The sequence below is a fragment of the Salmo trutta genome, chromosome 28 (genome assembly GCF_901001165.1).
Source record: "Salmo trutta chromosome 28, fSalTru1.1, whole genome shotgun sequence".
NCBI classification, from domain to species: Eukaryota; Metazoa; Chordata; class Actinopteri; order Salmoniformes; family Salmonidae; genus Salmo; species Salmo trutta.
In genome coordinates, this window is record NC_042984.1 from 420158 (window position 1) to 443962 (window position 23805).

The 23805-nt window shown below is 43.6% G+C and overlaps 1 protein-coding gene across 1 annotated transcript in view; it reads left to right on the plus strand.

Moving 5' to 3' along the window:
- Window positions 1-23805, plus strand: part of LOC115166440 (neural cell adhesion molecule L1) — a 110396-nt gene that overhangs the window by 60539 nt on the left and 26052 nt on the right. Inside the window, exons 4-10 of the mRNA XM_029720338.1 lie at window positions 6632-6734; window positions 7918-8090; window positions 10996-11118; window positions 15454-15624; window positions 17446-17560; window positions 19261-19445; window positions 19834-19965. Coding sequence (XP_029576198.1) covers window positions 6632-6734; window positions 7918-8090; window positions 10996-11118; window positions 15454-15624; window positions 17446-17560; window positions 19261-19445; window positions 19834-19965 — 1002 coding nt within the window. The remainder of the gene's footprint in view (window positions 1-6631; window positions 6735-7917; window positions 8091-10995; window positions 11119-15453; window positions 15625-17445; window positions 17561-19260; window positions 19446-19833; window positions 19966-23805) is intronic.

A 23805-nucleotide genomic window follows, 5' to 3' on the forward strand; every position in this document is an offset into this window, starting at 1 on the left:
GTAACAACATGTACAGTGATGGTTCATGTGGTTAGGAGTAGTAACAACATGTACAGTGATGGTTAATGTGGTTAGGAGTAGGAACAACATTTACAGTGATGGTTAACGTGGTTAGGAGTAGTAACAATGTGTACAGTGATGGTTAACGTGGTTAGGAGTAGTAACAATGTGTACAGTGATGGTTAATGTGGTTAGGAGTAGTAACAACATTTACAGTGATGGTTAATGTGGTTAGGAGTAGTAACAACATGTACAGTGATGGATAACGTGGTTAGGAGTAGTAACAACATGTACAGTGATGGTTAATGTGGTTAATGAGTAGTAACAAGGTGGACAGTGATGGTTAATGTGGTTAGGAGTAGTAACAACATGTACAGTGATGGTTCATGTGGTTAGAAGTAGTAACAACATGTACAGTGATGGTTAATGTGGTTAGGAGTAGGAACAACATTTACAGTGATGGTTAACGTGGTTAGGAGTAGTAACAATGTGTACAGTGATGGTTAACGTGGTTAGGAGTAGTAACAATGTGTACAGTGATGGTTAATGTGGTTAGGAGTCGTAACAACATGTACAGTCATGGTTAATGTGGTTAGGAGTAGTAACAACATTTACAGTGATGGTTAATGTGGTTAGGAGTAGTAACAACATGTACAGTGATGAATAACGTGGTTAGGAGTAGTAACAACATGTACAGTGATGGTTAATGTGGTTAATGAGTAGTAACAAGGTGGACAGTGATGGTTAATGTGGTTAGGAGTAGTAACAACATGTACAGTGATGGTTAATGTGGTTAGGAGTAGTAACAACATGTACAGTGATGGTTGATGAGTAGTAACAACATGTACAGTGATGGTTGATGTGGTTAGGAGTAGTAACAACATTTACAGTGATGGTTAATGTGGTTAGGAGTAGTAACAACCTGTACTGTGATGGTTAACGTGGTTAGGAGTAGTAACAACATTTACAGTGAAGGTTAACGTGGTTAGGAGTAGTAAGAATGTGTACAGTGATGGTTAATGTGGTTAGGAGTAGTAACAATATTTACAGTGATGGTTAATGTGGTTAGGAGTAGTAACAATATTTACAGTGATGGTTAATGTGGTTAGGAGTAGTAACAACATGTACAGTGATGGTTAATGTGGTTAGGAGTAGGAACAACATGTACAGTGATGGTTAACGTGGTTAGGAGTAGTAACAACATGTACAGTGATGGTTAATGTGGTTAGGAGTAGGAACAACATGTACAGTGATGGTTAACGTGGTTAGGAGTAGTAACAACATGTACAGTGATGGTTCATGTGGTTAGGAGTAGTAACAACATGTACAGTGATGGTTAATGTGGTTAGGAGTAGGAACAACATTTACAGTGATGGTTAACGTGGTTAGGAGTAGTAACAATGTGTACAGTGATGGTTAACGTGGTTAGGAGTAGTAACAATGTGTACAGTGATGGTTAATGTGGTTAGGAGTAGTAACAACATTTACAGTGATGGTTAATGTGGTTAGGAGTAGTAACAACATGTACAGTGATGGATAACGTGGTTAGGAGTAGTAACAACATGTACAGTGATGGTTAATGTGGTTAATGAGTAGTAACAAGGTGGACAGTGATGGTTAATGTGGTTAGGAGTAGTAACAACATGTACAGTGATGGTTCATGTGGTTAGAAGTAGTAACAACATGTACAGTGATGGTTAATGTGGTTAGGAGTAGGAACAACATTTACAGTGATGGTTAACGTGGTTAGGAGTAGTAACAATGTGTACAGTGATGGTTAACGTGGTTAGGAGTAGTAACAATGTATACAGTGATGGTTAATGTGGTTAGGAGTCGTAACAACATGTACAGTCATGGTTAATGTGGTTAGGAGTAGTAACAACATTTACAGTGATGGTTAATGTGGTTAGGAGTAGTAACAACATGTACAGTGATGGATAACGTGGTTAGGAGTAGTAACAACATTTACAGTGATGGTTAATGTGGTTAGGAGTAGTAACAACATGTACAGTGATGGATAACGTGGTTAGGAGTAGTAACAACATGTACAGTGATGGTTAATGTGGTTAATGAGTAGTAACAAGGTGGACAGTGATGGTTAATGTGGTTAGGAGTAGTAACAACATGTACAGTGATGGTTCATGTGGTTAGAAGTAGTAACAACATGTACAGTGATGGTTAATGTGGTTAGGAGTAGGAACAACATTTACAGTGATGGTTAACGTGGTTAGGAGTAGTAACAATGTGTACAGTGATGGTTAACGTGGTTAGGAGTAGTAACAATGTGTACAGTGATGGTTAATGTGGTTAGGAGTCGTAACAACATGTACAGTCATGGTTAATGTGGTTAGGAGTAGTAACAACATTTACAGTGATGGTTAATGTGGTTAGGAGTAGTAACAACATGTACAGTGATGAATAACGTGGTTAGGAGTAGTAACAACATGTACAGTGATGGTTAATGTGGTTAATGAGTAGTAACAAGGTGGACAGTGATGGTTAATGTGGTTAGGAGTAGTAACAACATGTACAGTGATGGTTAATGTGGTTAGGAGTAGTAACAACATGTACAGTGATGGTTGATGAGTAGTAACAACATGTACAGTGATGGTTGATGTGGTTAGGAGTAGTAACAACATTTACAGTGATGGTTAATGTGGTTAGGAGTAGTAACAACCTGTACTGTGATGGTTAACGTGGTTAGGAGTAGTAACAACATTTACAGTGAAGGTTAACGTGGTTAGGAGTAGTAAGAATGTGTACAGTGATGGTTAATGTGGTTAGGAGTAGTAACAATATTTACAGTGATGGTTAATGTGGTTAGGAGTAGTAACAATATTTACAGTGATGGTTAATGTGGTTAGGAGTAGTAACAACATGTACAGTGATGGTTAATGTGGTTAGGAGTAGGAACAACATGTACAGTGATGGTTAACGTGGTTAGGAGTAGTAACAACATGTACAGTGATGGTTAATGTGGTTAGGAGTAGGAACAACATGTACAGTGATGGTTAACGTGGTTAGGAGTAGTAACAACATGTACAGTGATGGTTCATGTGGTTAGGAGTAGTAACAACATGTACAGTGATGGTTAATGTGGTTAGGAGTAGGAACAACATTTACAGTGATGGTTAACGTGGTTAGGAGTAGTAACAATGTGTACAGTGATGGTTAACGTGGTTAGGAGTAGTAACAATGTGTACAGTGATGGTTAATGTGGTTAGGAGTAGTAACAACATTTACAGTGATGGTTAATGTGGTTAGGAGTAGTAACAACATGTACAGTGATGGATAACGTGGTTAGGAGTAGTAACAACATGTACAGTGATGGTTAATGTGGTTAATGAGTAGTAACAAGGTGGACAGTGATGGTTAATGTGGTTAGGAGTAGTAACAACATGTACAGTGATGGTTCATGTGGTTAGAAGTAGTAACAACATGTACAGTGATGGTTAATGTGGTTAGGAGTAGGAACAACATTTACAGTGATGGTTAACGTGGTTAGGAGTAGTAACAATGTGTACAGTGATGGTTAACGTGGTTAGGAGTAGTAACAATGTATACAGTGATGGTTAATGTGGTTAGGAGTCGTAACAACATGTACAGTCATGGTTAATGTGGTTAGGAGTAGTAACAACATTTACAGTGATGGTTAATGTGGTTAGGAGTAGTAACAACATGTACAGTGATGGATAACGTGGTTAGGAGTAGTAACAACATGTACAGTGATGGTTAATGTGGTTAATGAGTAGTAACAAGGTGGACAGTGATGGTTAATGTGGTTAGGAGTAGTAACAACATGTACAGTGATGGTTAATGTGGTTAGGAGTAGTAACAACATGTACAGTGATGGTTAATGAGTAGTAACAACATGTACAGTGATGGTTGATGTTGTTAGGAGTAGTAACAACATTTACAGTGATGGTTAATGTGGTTAGGAGTAGTAACAACCTGTACAGTGATGGTTAACGTGGTTAGGAGTAGTAACAACATTTACAGTGAAGGTTAACGTGGTTAGGAGTAGTAAGAATGTGTACAGTGATGGTTAATGTGGTTAGGAGTAGTAACAATATTTACAGTGATGGTTAATGTGGTTAGGAGTAGTAACAATATTTACAGTGATGGTTAATGTGGTTAGGAGTAGTAACAACATTTACAGTGATGGTTAATGTGGTTAGGAGTAGTAAAAACATTTACAGTGATGGTTAATGTGGTTAGGAGTAGTAACAACATTTACAGTGAATGTTAATGTTGTTAGGAGTAGTAACAATGTGTACAGTGATGGTTAATGTGGTTAGGAGTAGTAACAATATTTACAGTGATGGTTAATGTGGTTAGGAGTAGTAACAATATTTACAGTGATGGTTAATGTGGTTAGGAGTAGTAACAATATTTACAGTGATGGTTAATGTGGTTAGGAGTAGTAACAACATGGACAGGGATGGTTAATGTGGTTTGGAATTTTAACAACATGTACAGTGATGGTTAATGTGGTTAGGAGTAGTAACACTTTTTACAGTGATGGTTAATGTGGTTAGGAGCAGTAACAACATTTACAGTGAAGGTTAATGTGGTTAGGAGTAGTAACAACATTTACAGTGAAGGTTAACGTGGTTAGGAGTAGTAACAATGTGTACAGTGATGGTTAATGTGGTTAGGAGTAGTAACAACATTTACAGTGATGGTTAATGTGGTTAGGAGTAGTAACAACATGTACAGTGATGGTTAATGTGGTTAATGAGTAGTAACAAGGTGGACAGTGATGGTTAATGTGGTTAGGAGTAGTAACAACATGTACAGTGATGGTTAATGTGGTTAGGAGTAGTAACAACATGTACAGTGATGGTTAATGAGTAGTAACAACATGTACAGTGATGGTTAATGTGGTTAGGAGTAGTAACAACATTTACAGTGATGGTTAATGTGGTTAGGAGTAGTAACAACCTGTACAGTGATGGTTAACGTGGTTAGGAGTAGTAACAACATTTACAGTGAAGGTTAACGTGGTTAGGAGTAGTAACAATGTGTACAGCGATGGTTAATGTGGTTAGGAGTAGTAACAACATGTACAGTGATGGTTAATGTGGTTAGGAACAGTAACAACATTTACAGTGATGGTTAATGTGGTTAGGAGTAGTAACAACATGTACAGTGATGGTTAATGTGGTTAGGAGTAGGAACAACATGTACAGTGATGGTTAACGTGGTTAGGAGTAGTAACAACATGTACAGGGATGGTTAATGTGGTTAGGAGTAGGAACAACATGTACAGTGATGGTTAATGTGGTTAGGAGTAGTAACAACATGTACAGTGATGGTTAATGTGGTTAGGAGTAGGAACAACATTTACAGTGATGGTTAACGTGGTTAGGAGTAGTAACAATGTGTACAGTGATGGTTAACGTGGTTAGGAGTATTAACAATGTGTACAGTGATGGTTAATGTGGTTAGGAGTAGTAACACTTTTTACAGTGATGGTTAATGTGGTTAGGAGCAGTAACAACATTTACAGTGATGGTTAATGTGGTTAGGAGTAGTAACAACATTTACAGTGAAGGTTAACGTGGTTAGGAGTAGTAACAATGTGTACAGTGATGGTTAATGTGGTTAGGAGTAGTAACAACATGTACAGTGATGGTTAATGTGGTTAGGAGCAGTAACAACATTTACAGTGATGGTTAATGTGGTTAGGAGTAGTGACAACATGTACAGTGATGGTTAATGTGTTTAGGAGTAGGAACAACATGTACAGTGATGGTTAACGTGGTTAGGAGTAGTAACAACATGTACAGGGATGGTTAATGTGGTTAGGAGTAGGAACAACATTTACAGTGATGGTTAACGTGGTTAGGAGTAGTAACAATGTGTACAGTGATGGTTAACGTGGTTAGGAGTATTAACAATGTGTACAGTGATGGTTAATGTGGTTAGGAGTAGTAACACTTTTTACAGTGATGGTTAATGTGGTTAGGAGCAGTAACAACATTTACAGTGATGGTTAATGTGGTTAGGAGTAGTAACAACATTTACAGTGATGGTTAATGTGGTTAGGAGTAGTAACAACATTTCCAGTGATGGTTAATGTGGTTAGGAGTAGTAACAACCTGTACAGTGATGGTTAGGAGTAGTAACAACATTTACAAGGATGGTTAATGTGGTTAGGAGTAGTTACAACATGTAAAGTGATGGTTAAAGTGGTTAGGAGTAGTAACAACATGTACAGTGATGGTCAATGTGGTTAAGAGTAGTAACAACATTTACAGTGATGGTTAATGTGGTTAGGAGTAGTAACAACCTGTACAGTGATGGTTAGGAGTAGTAACAACATTTACAAGGATGGTTAATGTGGTTAGGAGTAGTTACAACATGTAAAGTGATGGTTAAAGTGGTTAGGAGTAGTAACAACATGTACAGTGATGGTTAATGTGGTTAGGAGTAGTAACAAGATGTACAGTGATGGTTAATGTGGTTAGGAGTAGTAACAATGTGTACAGTGATGGTTAATGTGGTTAGGAGTAGTAAAAATATGTACAGTGATGGTTAATGTGGTTAGGAGTAGTAACAACATGTACAGTGATGGTTAATGTGATCAGTAATAAATTATTAATAATAATGTCTTCTTTATGTCCAGTGTTACAGCCTCCTATTCTGACAAAGATGCCTGAGTCCTTAACGGCCTTTTCATTAGACGATGTCATGTTGCTCTGCGAGGCCACCGGCATCCCCACGCCCAGGTATACCCTGCTATTAACAATACCATGCTGCCCTGCAAGGCCCCCCCACACCCAGCTATACCCTGCTATTAACAATACCATGCTGCTCTGCAAGGCCCCCCCACACCCAGATATACCCTGCTATTAACAATACCATGCTGCTCTGCAAGGCCCCCCCACACCCAGGTATACCCTGCTGTTAACAATACCATGCTGCTCTGCAAGGCCCCCCCACACCCAGGTATACCCTGCTATTAACAATACCATGCTGCTCTGCAAGGCCCCCCCACACCCAGCTATACCCTGCTATTAACAATACCATGCTGCTCTGCAAGGCCCCCCCACACCCAGGTTTACCCTGCTATTAACAATACCATGCTGCTCTGCAAGGCCCCCCCACACCCAGGTATACCCTGTTATTAACAATACCATGCTGCCCTGCAAGGCCCCTCCACACCCAGCTATACCCTGCTATTAACAATACCATGCTGCCCTGCAAGGCCCCCCCACACCCAGCTATACCCTGCTATTAACAATACCATGCTGCCCTGCAAGGCCCCTCCACACCCAGGTATACCCTGCTAATAACAATACCATGCTGCCCTGCAAGGCCCCCCCACACCCAGCTATACCCTGCTATTAACAATACCATGCTGCCCTGCAAGGCCCCCCCACACCCAGCTACACCCTGCTATTAACAATACCATGCTGCTCTGCAAGGCCCCTCCACACCCAGGTATACCCTGCTAATAACAATGCGTCTGAGTGTGTAAGAAACAGCTGGCGTGTCCATTCTTTCCCCCTGAGATCCAGTGTTCCATTGCCATGGTGATAAAGGAGGTATCATAATAATAGGAGACAGGAAATGATATCATTAACTGGACTGGTGATCTTCTCTGATTGGTCTGTTTCCTCTCATGTCTTTATCTCTAACCTCCCACTCTCTCACTCCCATCTCTCTCCCCTCTCTCTCTCTTCTCCTTCTCTCTCCTCTCTCACTCTCCTCTCTCTCTCTCATCTCCTCTCATCTCTCTCCTCTCTATCTTTCTCTTTCTCTCTCCCCTCTCTCCCTCTCTATCCCATCTCTCGCTCTCCCTCTTCTCCTTCTCTCTCTCTCCTCTCTCATCTCCTCTCTCCATCTCTCTCTTCTCTCTCTCCATCTCTCTATCTCTCTCTTTCTCTCTCCCCTCTCTCCCCCCTCTAGTTTCCGCTGGGTAAAGGATGGTAAGAAGTTGAACTGGATGGGACATACTGGTTCTGGAAATTTCACAGCCCATGGTGACAAGCCGCTCAGCGATTACCAAGGACACTACCGTTGCTACGCTGACAACACCTTGGGAACAGCCATGACACACACCGTGAAACTCATCACTGAATGTGAGGTTTACACGCACAAACACACCCTCTCTTGCGTGACTGTTCTTAGACAGTAGTTCTGTCATTCCCCTGACAACCATCAACTAGAGACAGCCTAGCCATGATGCCACTCAGCCATCACTATGGCATTGAGAGGCTGTGCTCTGTCATACACACACACGTTGAATGGAGTGTGTATTTAGTCCAGGACTATCCTTAATCTGTAGAATGGATATTGTGTTTAATCCAGGACTATCCTTAATCTGTAGAATGGATATTGTATTTAATCCAGGACTATCCTTAATCTGTAGAATGGATATTGTATTTAATCCAGGACTATCCTTAATCTGTAGAATGGATATTGTATTTAATCCAGGACTATCCTTAATCTGTAGAATGGATATTGCATTTAATCCAGGACTAACTTTATGGAGAATACATTAAGGATGTGTCTCTATCCACTGCATATGCCAGTGTCGTACTTCCTGCGGTGAAATGTGAAGAGCTAGAGTGGTGTTTGTCAGACCATGAGACATCGCTACAATCAGTCTTCTCACCAATGTCAGACCATGAGACATCGCTACAATCAGTCTTCTCACCAATGTCAGACCATGAGACATCGCTACAATCAGTCTTCTCACCAATGTCAGACCATGAGACATCGCTACAATCAGTCTTCTCACCAATGTCAGACCATGACACATCCCTACAATCAGTCTTCTCACCAATGTCAGACCATGAGACATCCCTACAATCAGTCTTCTCACCAATGTCAGACCATGAGACATCGCTACAATCAGTCTTCTCACCAATGTCAGACCATGAGACATCCCTACAATCAGTCTTCTCACCAATGTCAGACCATGAGACATCCCTACAATCAGTCTTCTCACCAATGTCAGACCATGAGACATCGCTACAATCAGTCTTCTCACCAATGTCAGACCATGAGACATCGCTACAATCAGTCTTCTCACCAATGTCAGACCATGAGACATCCCTACAATCAGTCTTCTCACCAATGTCAGACCATGAGACATCACTACAATCAGTCTTCTCACCAATGTCAGACCATGAGACATCCCTACAATCAGTCTTCTCACCAATGTCAGACCATGAGACATCCCTACAATCAGTCTTCTCACCAATGTCAGACCATGAGACATCCCTACAATCAGTCTTCTCACCAATGTCAGACCATGAGACATCGCTACAATCAGTCTTCTCACCAATGTCAGACCATGACACATCGCTACAATCAGTCTTCTCACCAATGTCAGACCATGAGACATCCCTACAATCAGTCTTCTCACCAATGTCAGACCATGAGACATCGCTACAATCAGTCTTCTCACCAATGTCAGACCATGACACATCGCTACAATCAGTCTTCTCACCAATGTCAGACCATGAGACATCCCTACAATCAGTCTTCTCACCAATGTCAGACCATGAGACATCCCTACAATCAGTCTTCTCACCAATGTCAGACCATGAGACATCCCTACAATCAGTCTTCTCACCAATGTCAGACCATGAGACATCGCTACAATCAGTCTTCTCACCAATGTCAGACCATGAGACCCCTACAATCAGTCTTCTCACCAATGTCAGACCATGAGACATCGCTACAATCAGTCTTCTCACCAATGTCAGACCATGAGACATCCCTACAATCAGTCTTCTCACCAATGTCAGACCATGAGACATCCCTACAATCAGTCTTCTCACCAATGTCAGACCATGAGACATCCCTACAATCAGTCTTCTCACCAAAAGTCTGTAGCGTCCGAACAGTGGTGTGTCAGGGGACTCGACTGAAGTCGGTACCATCGATGTGCCAAATTCTGTTTGTAGCGTCCGAATCGTTTGGTCTACAAACTAATTTACGATCCCCAGTGTCACGGGACTCCTTTGAAGGTGACCGGTACTGGTAAAAAATAAATAAATGGAAGTATGAAAGTAGTTTTGTGCCTACCCATGTGTTGAGAAAAAAAGTTCAACATTTCCAGAGCTTTCTTATATCTCCTAGATATAGGACAGACACTACAAAATCTTATTCCTTATGAGGAATTGTTTTCCAGCAGAGACTGATATTAATGTGTCTTTTTGCCATTTATGAATGTGTTAATCAATGCATTTCTCTGGGCTATAGAAGTAAAGGCAAAATCAAATAATGTTTAAATCTTTCTTTTTATACCTAAAGGGGTCCTACAATTCAATGACCATCTTAAACAATAACCCCCAACGTCTTAGACTCTAGAGAATTACATGGAGAGTGTATTCTAGGACTAACCTTAATCTGTGTCCCAGACATCAACCCATAGACCCCACCAATCAGGGTCCCATAGACCCCACCAATCAGGGTCCCATAGACCCCACCAATCATGGTCCCATAGACCCCCACCAATCATGGTCCCATAGACCCCCACCAATCAGTGTCCCATACACCCCACCAATCAGGGTCCCATAGACCCCACCAATCAGGGTCCCATAGACCCCCACCAATCAGGGTCCCATAGACCCCACCAATCAGGGTCCCATAGACCCCCACCAATCAGTGTCCCATACACCCCACCAATCAGGGTCCCATAGACCCCCACCAATCAGTGTCCCATACACCCCACCAATCAGGGTCCCATAGACCCCACCAATCACCCCACCAATCAGGGTCCCATAGACCCCACCAATCAGGGTCCCATAGAGCCCACCAATCAGGGTCCCATAGACCCCACCAATCAGGGTCCCATATATTAAAGTATAACATGTTAATATTCTAACGATCATTTTTATTTTGTTACTTTCCAGCAGAGACTGATATTAATGTGTGTATTTTAGCGGCGCTGGCCAATGTGATTCAATGTAACATGTAATACGATGATGATGATGATGATGATGATGATGGTGGTATGTGCGTGTGTTACAGCGACACCGACCCTCCCTAAGCAGAAGAGATCTCATAAAACGGCAGAGGAAGGAGCTAGTGTTGTTCTCCACTGCAACCCTCCCAGGAGCTCCACCATCCCTCACATACACTGGATGGATAAGAGTAAGCCCTGGCTCTATGTGTGTGCAGGTGTTTGTTTCTCGGTCTGGTTAACTATTTGTGCATTGTAATCTAACTCCATTTTGTTAACCCATTTCATCTGATTGGTCACAATAGTGAGAATAAAAACGTTGTACTTTATAGGCCCTGGAGAAGTTAAAATGCTACTTATTTTTTTATGTTTTTATTTTACCTTTATTTAACTAGGCAGGTCGGTTAACAACAAATTCTTATTTTCAATGACGGCCTACTGGGGAGCAGTGGGTTATAACTGCCTTGTTCAGGGGCAGAACGACAGATTTTTACCTTGTCAGCTCAGGGATTCGATCCAGTCCAACGCTATAACCACTAGGCTACCAGCCAATAAATTACCAATAACTAAGTAATATATTCTGCATTAGTAAGGTGTGTAGCATTAATCAGAGAAGTTTCCTATGATTTCTCAAAATGGTCACAAGATCAGAAGCATACATCTCCAAGGTGTACTTTTACAGAAAGATTTTTCACAGAAGTCTATTCAACAGCTTAAAAAATGAATACATTTGTGAAAGATATTGTCTTTTAAACATAATGTTTAAAGGGTCTAGTATTCATAGGTGCCTTCGGTTTGAATACATTGAATCCATGATGCTCGTGGTATGTAAACATCATCTTTTGTGACCAATAGGAAAACACAGTGGCTCTGACTCATTATATACACTGTATTAAGGCATAGCAGACGATTCGTTTTTCAGCAGATGGAAGTTTAGTTTGTGTATGGATATACTTGATCAAGATTATCTGACAAAATTATTTTACCATTATCCGTTAGCCTTTACAGGACATACAGCATGTTTATATTGGAGCTGAGGTGAAAGTGTAAACCTGGTTTAAATTGGTATTTGGGATGAGGTGAAGGGTAAACCTGGTTTATATTGGTATTTGAGCTGAGGTGAAGGGTGAACCTGGTTTAAATTGGTATTTGGACTGAGGTGAAGGGGTAAACCTGGTTTATATTGGTATTTGAGCTAAGGTGAAGGGTGAACCTGGTTTAAATTGGTATTTGGACTGAGGTGAAGGGGTAAACCTGGTTTATATTGGTATTTGAGCTGAGGTGAAGGGGTAAACCTGGTTTATATTGGTATTTGAGCTGAGGTGAAGGGTGAACCTGGTTTAAATTGGTATTTGGGCTGAGGTGAAGGGGTAAACCTGGTTTATATTGGTATTTGAGCTGAGGTGAAGGGTAAACCTGGTTTATAGGAGTACTGGAGCTGAGGTGAAAGGGTAAACCTGGTTTATATTGGTATTTGAGCTGAGGTGAAGGGTAAACCTGGTTTATATTGGTATTTGAGCTGAGGTGAAGGGGTAAACCTGGTTTATAGGAGTACTGGAGCTGAGGTGAAGGGTAAACCTGGTTTATATTGGTATTTGAGCTGAGGTGAAGGGGTAAACCTGGTTTATAGGAGTACTGGAGCTGAGGTGAAGGGGTAAACCTGGTTTATATTGGTATTTGAGCTGAGGTGAAGGGTAAACCTGGTTTAAATTGGTATTTGGCCTGAGGTGAAGGGGTAAACCTGGTTTATAGGAGTACTGGAGCTGAGGTGAAGGGTAAACCTGGTTTATATTGGTATTTGAGCTGAGGTGAAGGGTAAACCTGGTTTATATTGGTATTTGAGCTGAGGTGAAGGGGTAAACCTGGTTTATAGGAGTACTGGAGCTGAGGTGAAGGGTAAACCTGGTTTATATTGGTATTTGAGCTGAGGTGAAGGGTAAACCTGGTTTATATTGGTATTTGAGCTGAGGTGAAGGGGTAAACCTGGTTTATAGGAGTACTGGAGCTGAGGTCTGCCTTGATGACAGATTTGCACACTCTTGGCATTCAAATAAAATAAAAAAAATTGTATTTGACACATGCACCGAATACAACAGGTGTAGTAGACCTCACAGTGAAATGCTGGCTATTTACAGGGTGTTACGGTGCAGAGTCAACATGGAGGCTATATACAGGAGGTACCGGTACAGAGTCAATGTGGAGGCTATATACAGGGGGTACCGGTACTGAGTCAACATGGAGGCTATATACAGGAGGTACCGGTACAGAGTCAATGTGGAGGCTATATACAGGGGGTACCGGTACTGAGTCAATGTGGAGGCTATATACAGGGGGTACCGGTACAGAGTCAATGTGGAGGCTATATACAGGGGGTACCGGTACAGGGTCAATGTGGAGGCTATATACAGGGGGTACCGGTACAGAGTCAATGTGGAGGCTATATACAGGGGGTACCGGTACAGGGTCAATGTGGAGGCTATATACAGGGGGTACCGGTACAGAGTCAATGTGGAGGCTATATACAGGGGGTACCGGTACAGAGTCAATGTGGAGGCTATATACAGGGGGCTACCGGTACAGAGTCAATGTGGAGGCTATATACAGGGGGTACCGGTACAGAGTCAATGTGCGGGGGCACCGGTTAGTCGAGGTAATATGTACATGTAGGTAGAGGTAAAGTGACTATGCATAGATAATAAAAAGTGAGTAGCAGCAGTGTTAAAGATGTCTGGGTAGCCATTTGATTAGCTGTTCAGGAGTCTTGTGGCTTGGGGGTAGAAGCTGTTTAGAAGCCTTTTGGACCTAGTCTTGGCGCTCTGGTACCGCTTGCCGTGCGGTAGCAGAGAGAACAGTCTATGACTATTGTGGCTGGAGTCTTTGACAATTTTTAGGGCCTTCCTCTGACACCGTCTAGTATATAGGTCCTGGATGGCAGGAAGCTTGGCCCCAGTGATTTTTTAAATGTTTTATTTCACCTTTATTTAACCAGGTAGGCTAGTTGAGAACAAGTTCTCATTTACAACTGCGACCTGACCAAGATAAAGCAAAGCAGTGCGGCAACATACAACAACACAGAGTTACACATGGAATAAAGAAGCGTACAGTCAATAACACAATAGGGAAAAAAAGAAAGTCTATATACAGTGTGTGCAAATGGCGTGAGGAGGTAAGGCAATACATAGGCCATAATAGCAAAGTAATTACAATTTAGCAGATTAACACTGGAGTGATAGATGAGCAGATGAGGATGTGCAAGTAGAAATACTGGTGTGCAAAAGAGCAGAAAGTAAATAAAAACAATATGGGGATGAGGTAGGTGGATTGGGTGGGCTATTTACAGATGTACTATGTGCAGCTGCAGTGATCGGTTAGCTGCTCAGATAGCTGATGTTTAAAGTTAGTGAGGGAAATATAAGTCTCTAGCTTCAGTGATTTTTGCAATTCGTTCCAGTCATTGGCAGCAGAGAACCGGAAGGAAAGTTGGCCAAAGAGGTGCTGGCTTTGGGGATGACCAGTGAGATATACCTGCTGGAGCGCGTGCTACGGGTGGGTGTTGTTATCGTGACCAGTGAGCTGAGATAAGGTGGGGCTTTACCTAGCAAAGACTTGTAGATGACCTGGAGCCAGTGGGTCTGGCGACGAATACGTAGCGAGGGCCAGCCGACGAGAGCATACAGGTCGCAGTGGTGGGTGGTATAAGGGGCTTTGGTGCCAAAACGGATGGCACTGTGATGGACTACATCCAGTTTGCTGAGTAGAGTGTTGGAGGATTTTGTAGATGACATCGCCGAAGTCGAGGATCGGTAGGATAGTCAGTTTTACTAGGGTAAGTTTGGACCCAGTAATGTAATGGGCCGTACGCACTACCCTCTGTAGCGCCTTACGGTCAGAGGCCGAGCAGTTGCCGTACCAGGCAGTGATGCAACCAGTCAGGATGCTCTCAATGGTGCAGCTGTACAACCGTTTGAGGATCTGAGGTCTGAGGACCCATGCCAAATCTTTTCCATCTCCTGCGAGGGAATAGGCTTTGTCGTTCCCTCTTCACGACTGTCTTGGTGTGTTTGGACCATGATAGTTTGTTGGTGATGTGGACACCAAGGAATAGAGATGAGAATGGGGGCGTGCTCAGTCCTCCTTTTCCTGTAGTCCACAATCATCTCCTTTGTCTTGATCACGTTGAGGGAGAGGTTGTTATCCTGGCACCACACAGCAAGGTCCCTGACCTCCTCTCAGCCAGCTTTAAAACATTTAATCTTTAATGTAGGAATAATTTATTGACATTTATAATGCATTGTCTAATACACCCCCCTGTCTCTCTCTCTCTCTCTCTTTCTCCCTCTCTCTCTGTCTCCGCCTCTCTGTCTCTGTCTCACTCCATCGCTCTCTCTCTCTCTCTGTCTCGCTCTGTCGCTCTCTCTCTCTGTCTCTCTCTCGTTCTGTCGCTCTCTCTCTCTGTCTCTCTCTCGCTCTCTCTCTCTGTCTCGCTCTCTCTTTCTCTCTCTCCCTCTCTCCCTCTCCTCCTCCAGAACTGCTCCATATAGGTCAGAGTGAGCGTGTGACGACAGGTCTGGATGGGAACTTGTACTTTGCCAATGTGTTGAAGAACGACAGTCGAGATGACTACACTTGTAATGCTCAATACATCGCTGCCAGGACCATCCTGCCTAAAGAACCCATCTCACTCACTGTCACACCTAGTACGTATACACTTACATCGCTCCAGGACCATCCACGATAAATATAGAGCGCTAAGTTTCTCATGTTCATTTCTACCAGAGTTTATCTTATTCTCCTTTAAACTGCTAGACGTCAGATGGTTGTGGCCATCAACTGTCCCATCAACCAGATTAGCAAATGTATTTAATTTCAAATTTCACATTTCTCTAGTATTTCGTTAATATTTCTCTAGTATTTCTCTAGTATTTCTTTAGTATTTCTCTAAGTATTTCTCTAGTATTTATCTAGTATTTCTCTAGTATTTCTTTAGTGTTTCTCTAAGTATTTCTCTAGTATTTCTTTAGTATTTCTCTAGTATTTCTCTAAGTATTTCTCTAGTATTTCTCTAGTATTTCTCTAATACTTCTCTAGTATTTCTCTAATACTTATCATAATGAACGATATCAGCAAAATGCCTGCGATAAGTGCCTTTATCATCCCAGCTCTAACGCACACATGTATGGATACACACACACACAAACATACACACACATGTATGGATACACACACACACAAACATACACACACATGTATGGATACACACACACACAAACATACACACACATGTATGGATACACACACACACAAACATACACACACATGTATGGATACACACACACACAAACATACACACACATGTATGGATACACACACACACAAACATACACACACATGTATGGATACACACACACACAAACATACACACACATGTATGGATACACACACACACACACATACACACACATGTATGGATACACACACACACAAACATACACACACATGTATGGATACACACACACACAAACATACACACACATGTATGGATACACACACACACAAACATACACACACATGTATGGATACACACACACACAAACATACACACACATGTATGGATACACACACACACAACATACACACACATGTATGGATACACACACACACAAACATACACACACATGTATGGATACACACACACACACACACACATGTATGGATACACACACACACAAACATACACACACATGTATGGATACACACACACACAAACATACACACACATGTATGGATACACACACACACAAACATACACACACATGTATGGATACACACACACACAAACATACACACACATGTATGGATACACACACACACAAACATACACACACATGTATGGATACACACACACACACACATACACACACATGTATGGATACACACACACACAAACATACACACACATGTATGGATACACACACACACAAACATACACACACATGTATGGATACACACACACACAAACATACACACACATGTATGGATACACACACACACAAACATACACACACATGTATGGATACACACACACACAAACATACACACACATGTATGGATACACACACACAAACATACACACACATGTATGGATACACACACACTCATACACCCATACCCATGCTGGAAGATACGATGACGTAAACCAGTATGAGAAGTCCTTCTCTTATTGCCCGTGGAGGAGGTGCCCCAGAGCGTGACATCTCATTGGCAAATCTTTCCAGCTGTTCCCTCTCTTTTTTGTATTTTTTTTACAATGGTAAACGGCTTGAGTTGCTCATCTTAATAAATATCCACCTTCTTTGGCAATGATGTGATGTGTTTCCTGTCTGTAGGTAATGATGTGGCTCATAGCAGGAAGTTACGTATAGAAAATGATGTGATGTGTTTCCTGTCTGTAGGTAATGATGTGGCTCATAGCAGGAAGTTACGTATAGAAAATGATGTGATGTGTTTCCTGTCTGTAGGTAATGACGTGGCTCGTGGCAGGAAGCCCCAGCTGATGCAACCTCAGGGCCCCCACAGCTCTCACCTGGCCCTCAGGGGCCACAGCCTGATACTGGAGTGTATACCTAAAGGGCTGTACGTATGCATGCATATTACTCTGAGTCAGGAACTCTTTCCGTGACAGACTGACCAGGTGAATCCAGGTGAACGCTATGATCCCTTATGGATGTCAATAAGGGATCTTACTCAATCAGTGTAGATGAAGGGGAGGAGACAGGTTACTGACTCAATATTAAGAAGGTGTTCTTAATGTTTTGTACACTTAGTATATATTACAGTTTTACATTTGATTAGGTACACCACCCCGTTCACGAAAATGGATCGCTCCAACAGACAGTGAGTCATGTGGCCGTGGCTTGCTATATAAAGCAGCCAGACAGGCATCAAGGCATTCAGTGACTGTTCAATTGAACGTTAGAATGGCCAAAAACGAGTGGCCTAAGTGACTTTGAGCTTGGTATGATCGTTGTTGCCAGGCTTGCCGGTTTCACTATCTCAGAAACAGCCACCCTCCTGGGCTTTTCACTCACGACAGTGTCTAGGGTTTACTGAGAATGGTTTGACAAAAACATCCAGTGAGCGGCAGTCCTGTTGGCGAAAACAGCTCGTTGATGAGAGAGGTCGAAGGAGCATGGCAAGAAGGGTGCAAGCTAACAGATGGGCCACAAGAAGGGTGCAAGCTAACAAACGGGCCACAAATAAATACCGGTGGAGTACAACAGTGTTCTGCAGAATGGCATCTCAGGACACACAGCTCGTTTGTCTTTGTCACGGATGCTGAGGACCAGCCAACCTATAGATACAGGATGCAGTGATGAGTATTAAAACTGAGGACCAGCCAACCTATAGATACAGGATGCAGTGATCAGTATCAAAACTGTCCTCTGTAACAAAACGAAGGGCACTATGGTAGATGGCATCCCAAGGTTTAACAGTAATAGCAGCTGCACTTTGATGAATAATATCACCATAATCAACAACAGATAAAAACGTTGACTGAATAATCTGCATCCTACTGCTTAGAGAAAGACACCATCTGTTTCTGTAGAAAAAGACAACTTTAAATCTTATCTTCTTAACCAGATCATCTATATGTTTTTTAAACGTCAATCCATATCAATCCAAAAGTATTTATATGAGGCAACACCTTTGATAGGAGTACCATCTAATGAGTAAACATGTAGTTCATCTGAAACATCCTTACGAGAGTTTAAAAACAACATGTATTTAATTTTGCCTGTATTAAGTTTTAAATCAGCAAGGGATTCCTGCATAGCTATAACAAGCTCTGTTGTTGTTTCCATGACGACAAATGGAGTGTCATAATAATATTACCATGACGATGAGAAGACAGGACATGACATTGTTAACAGGACTGATGGTCGTCTTCTCCACTTCATTTCTCTTTCTCTCTCTCTTTACCACTTCTGTCTGTATATTTCCCTCCCTTCCTACCCCCTCCCTCCCTCCCTCCCTCCCTCCCTCCCTCCCTCCCTCCCTCCCTCCCTCCCTCCCCCATCCCGCCCTCCCTCCCTCCCTCCCTCCCTCCCCCATCCCCCCCCGCCCTCCCTCCCCCCTCCCCCCTCCCCCCTCCCCCATCCCTCCCTCCCTCCCATAGTCCACCCTCCCTCCCTCCCATATCCCCCCTCCCTCCCTCCCTCCCTCCCTCCCTCCCTCCCCCATCCCTCCCTCCCTCCCCCCTCCCCCATCCCTCCCTCCCTCCCCCATCCCCCCCTCCCTCCCTCCCCCCTCCCTCCCTCCCTCCCTCCCTCCAGTCCTACTCCTTCGGTATTGTGGAAGCATATGGATGTTAATCTGTCGGAGACAGGAGCCTGGACAGATAACCACGGCAGGTGGCTTCGGTTCGACAGCATAACCCAGAAGGCAGACGGAGAGTACGAGTGTCTGGCTTCAAACAAACATGGGTCCGTCACACACTCCTACACTGTCACTGTGGAAGGTAGGTACACACACACACACACACACACACACACACACACACAAACTGTTTATTATGATGGTGATGACGATGAAGATGTTTCAATATTGTCTGTGTGCTGCTGTGTGTGTGTGCTTCTGTGTGTGTGTGCGCGTCTGTGTGTGTGTGTGTGTGTGTGTGTGTGCGCGTGTGTGCGTGTGCGTGTGTGTGTGTGTGCGTCTGTGTGTGTGTGCGTGTGTCTGTGTGTCTGTGTGTGTCTGTGTGTGCGTGTGTGCGTGTGTCTGTGTGTGTCTGTGTGTGTCTGTGTGTGTCTGTGTGCGTGTGTGCGTGTGTGCGTGTGTGCGTGTGTCTCTGTGTGTGTGTGTGTCTGTGTGTGTCTGTGTGTGCGTGTGCGTGTGTGTGTATATAGCTGAGCCGTACTGGGTGAAGGAGCCCCTGTCTCTGCTGTATTCCCCTGGGGAGACAGTGAGGCTAGACTGCCAGGCCGACGGCATCCCCACCCCTACTGTCACATGGAGTATAAACGGAGAGCCAGTCACAGGTACTCAACCATTTGTTTGTTTCATATTTGATCTGATAATGTTGTTATGTAAAGGCCAGACGGACTAAATCACCATGGAGATGAGAGACAGAGTTTGAATGATTAAATCACATTCTGAAAGCTAGTTAGTTTAATCTTGTCAGCTGATGACAAATCAACCAAATAGATGTCTCTCTCTCGCTCTTGCCTCAAAATGGCTATTGTATTTCTGTTGTCATGGACCTATTATACCCCTTGACATCTGACCCTTAAACTCTAACCTCTAACCTCTAACCCCTAACCTCTAACCCCTAACCTCTAACCTCTACCCTCTAACCTCTAACCCCTAACCCTGACCCCTAACCTCTAACCCCTAATCTCTAAGCCCTGACCCCTAACCCTGACCCCTAACCCTGACCCCTAACCCCTAACCCTGACCCCTGATCTCTGACCCCTTGTTACAGGCATTGGTTTTTCCATTTATGTTTTGAGGTTGGACTTCAGCATGAATAGCTCGTTAACTTGTAGGGGGCACCAATTGGTGTCACTTTGTCAGTCAGTATGTGTTACACCTGTGCTGGTTGCCATCTCGTTAGTGGAAGGTGTCTCACCTGTGTTGGCCCAGTGATATATAGGAGTGGCTGGTCCAGTGCTGTATAGGAGTGGCTGGCCCAGTCAAATATAGGAGTGGCTTGCCAAGTGATATATAGGAGTGGCTGGCCCAGTGCTATATAGGAGTGGCTGGCCCAGTGCTGTATAGGAGTGGCTGGCCCAGTGCTATATATAGGAGTGGCTGGCCCAGTGCTATATAGGAGTGGCTGGCCCAGTGCTATATAGGAGTGGCTGGCCCAGTGCTATATAGGAGTGGCTGGCCCAGTGCTATATAGGAGTGGCTGGCCCAGTGCAATATAGGAGTGGCTGGCCCAGTGCTATATAGGAGTGGCTGGCCCAGTGATGTACTGGAGTGGCTGGCCCAGTGCTATATAGGAGTGGATGGCCCAGTGATATATAGGAGTGGCTGGCCCAGTGCTATATAGGAGTGGCTGGCCCAGTGCTATATAGGAGTGGCTGGCCCAGTGATATATAGGAGTGGCTGGCCCAGTGCTATATAGGAGTGGCTGGCCCAGTGCTATATAGGAGTGGCTGGCCCAGTGCTGTATAGGAGTGCCTGGCCCAGTGATGTATAGGAGTGGCTGGCCCAGTGCTATATAGGAGTGGCTGGCCCAGTGATGAAAAGGAGTGGCTGGCCCAGTGCTATATAGGAGTGGCTGGCCCAGTGCAATATAGGAGTGGCTGGCCCAGTGGTATATAGGAGTGGCTGGCCCACTGATTATAAGAGTGGCTGGCCCATTGCTATATAGGAGTTGCTGGCCCAGTGATATATAGGAGTGGCTGGCCCAGTGATGTATAGGAGTGGCTGGCCCAGTGATATTTAGGAGTGGCTGGCCCAGTGATATTTAGGAGTGGCTGGCCCAGTGATATATAGGAGTGGCTGGCCCAGTGATATATAGGAGTGGCTGGCCCAGTGCTATATAGGAGTGGCTGGCCCAGTGCTTCAATGGAGCTTGAGAGATGTTAGGAGAGCTACACTTCACATCAGCAGAGATGCGATTTCAAGCTCAACCAGTTTAAGTTTGAAAGAAGCCTAAGTTTTAGTGTTTCCCCTGTTTGTTTTGCTCCATATTCTTTTTACTCTCTATCCTAAGTTGTTGTGGGTTTTTCTTTTAGTTTGTGCAGCCTAGGCAGGTGTCATCTAGAACCCCTTACTAGTAGCTTTGCCAACGTTCAGTGGGCACCACATGGGTGTCTTTCAGAACCCCTTTTGAATCCCTTTCTGTTTTGATTTGGTTGATTAAGGGATTTTCTTTGTTAGTTCCCTTTGTTGAGAGCGACATATTGAGTTTGTATTGTGTGAACGTAACAAAATGGGGGCTCGTCTATGATATTGTGTCCCTTGAGTATGGTAGTTGCTCTAATCACCTACTCTGAAGCTCTGCTGTGTCCAGATATTTGAGTGTTAAAAATACACTTTTAGGTAGAGTTTATGTCACTGACATAAACCTTGAGGGGTTATCAGATTGGTTCAATCATTTTGAAAGTTGCATAAACACACAGGCTAATTAAATAAAGCCATGGACTTTAAATTGTAAGCATTTGTGGAAATCCTACGTGGAAGATGCTAGATAAATGTACAAAGGCGAGTCTGATTCTCATTTCAAAGCATTATGACATCAAGGTGGCATTTGGCGATCCAAAAGCAAAAAGACTTGATTGGTGCAACTTTGGTGGAGGAGGAAATCCTTCCGGAGAGGGAGAATGATGAAAAGGGTCCTTCGGGTGGTGGGGTGATTCCCATAGATGTGCGATTGAGGGAGAAAGAACTAAAGGAAAAATTGGAGCAGCAGAAATTACATTTAGAGCAAAGGGAAGACAAGATGAGCATGCAGCCAGACAAGAACAAGAAGAATGTGTAGCTAGACTAGAACAAGAAGAATGTGTGCATGCCATTTGCTTAAAAGAGATGGATCTGGAAGCAGGACAAAGGGAGATGGATCTGGAAGCAGGACAAAGGGAGATGGATCTGGAAGCAGGACAAAGGGAGATGGATCTGGAAGCAGGACAAAGGGAGTTGGATCTGGAAGCAGGACAAAGGGAGATCGATATGGAAGCAGGACAAAGGGAGATCGATATGGAAGTACTCTGACTCCAGTCTTACAACAGAGTTTGATCTTGGTCAGAACAGCCGGCTTGTATCGCCTTTCAACGAAAAGGAGGTAGATTTATATTTTACACTGTTTGAGCAGATTACCACCTCCCTGAAATGGCAGGGAGATATTTGGTCACTCCTCCTCCAAAGTGTTCTTGTGGGAAAGGATCAGAAAGTGTGTGCTGCTTTACCTCTTGAGCTCAGGTGACACTGGTTGGGACTGGGGTATCTCCAGCCCATTAAGTCTCTGGTTGGGACTGGGGTATCTCCAGCCCATTAAGTCTCTGGTTGGGACTGGGGTATCTCCAGCCCATTAGGTCTCTGGTTGGGACTGGGGTATCTCCAGCCCATTAGGTCTCTGGTTGGGACTGGGGTATCTCCAGCCCATTAAGTCTCTGGTTGGGGCTGGGGTATCTCCAGCCCATTAAGTCTCTGGTTGGGGCATCTCCAGCCCATTAGGTCTCTGGTTGGGACTGGGTTATCTCCAGCCCATTAGGTCTCTGGTTGGGACTGGGGTATCTCCAGCCCATTAGGTCTCTGGTTGGGGCATCTCCAGCCCATTAAGTCTCTGGTTGGGGCTGGGGTATGTCCAGAACCATTAAGTCTCTGGTTGGGGCTGGGGTATCTCCAGCCCATTAGGTCTCTGGTTGGGACTGGGGTATCTCCAGCCCATTAAGTCTCTGGTTGGGACTGGGGTATCTCCAGCCCATTAAGTCTCTGGTTGGGACTGGTTGTAACGGCTGTCGTCAGAATGAGAAGGGGACCAAAGCGCAGCGTGGTAAGTGTTCATGATTTTTAATTTATGAATGAAACAACCGAACAAAGTAACAAAAATGAAAAAGCCAACAGTTCTGTCAGGTAACAGAATACTAAACAGAAAATAACTACCCACAAAACACAGGTGGGAAAAGGCTGCCTAAGTATGATTCCCAATCAGAGACAACGATAGACAGCTGCCTCTGATTGGGAACCACACTCGGCCAAAACAAAGAAATAGATAACATAGAATGCCCACCCCACATCACACCCTGACCGAACCAAAAAGAGAAATAAAACGGCTCTCTCAGGTCAGGGCGTGACACTGGTGTATCTCCTAAACAAGATTTTGGTTCAGATGTGTATGAACCCTTTGTTTCAGATGGGTTTGTGTCTCT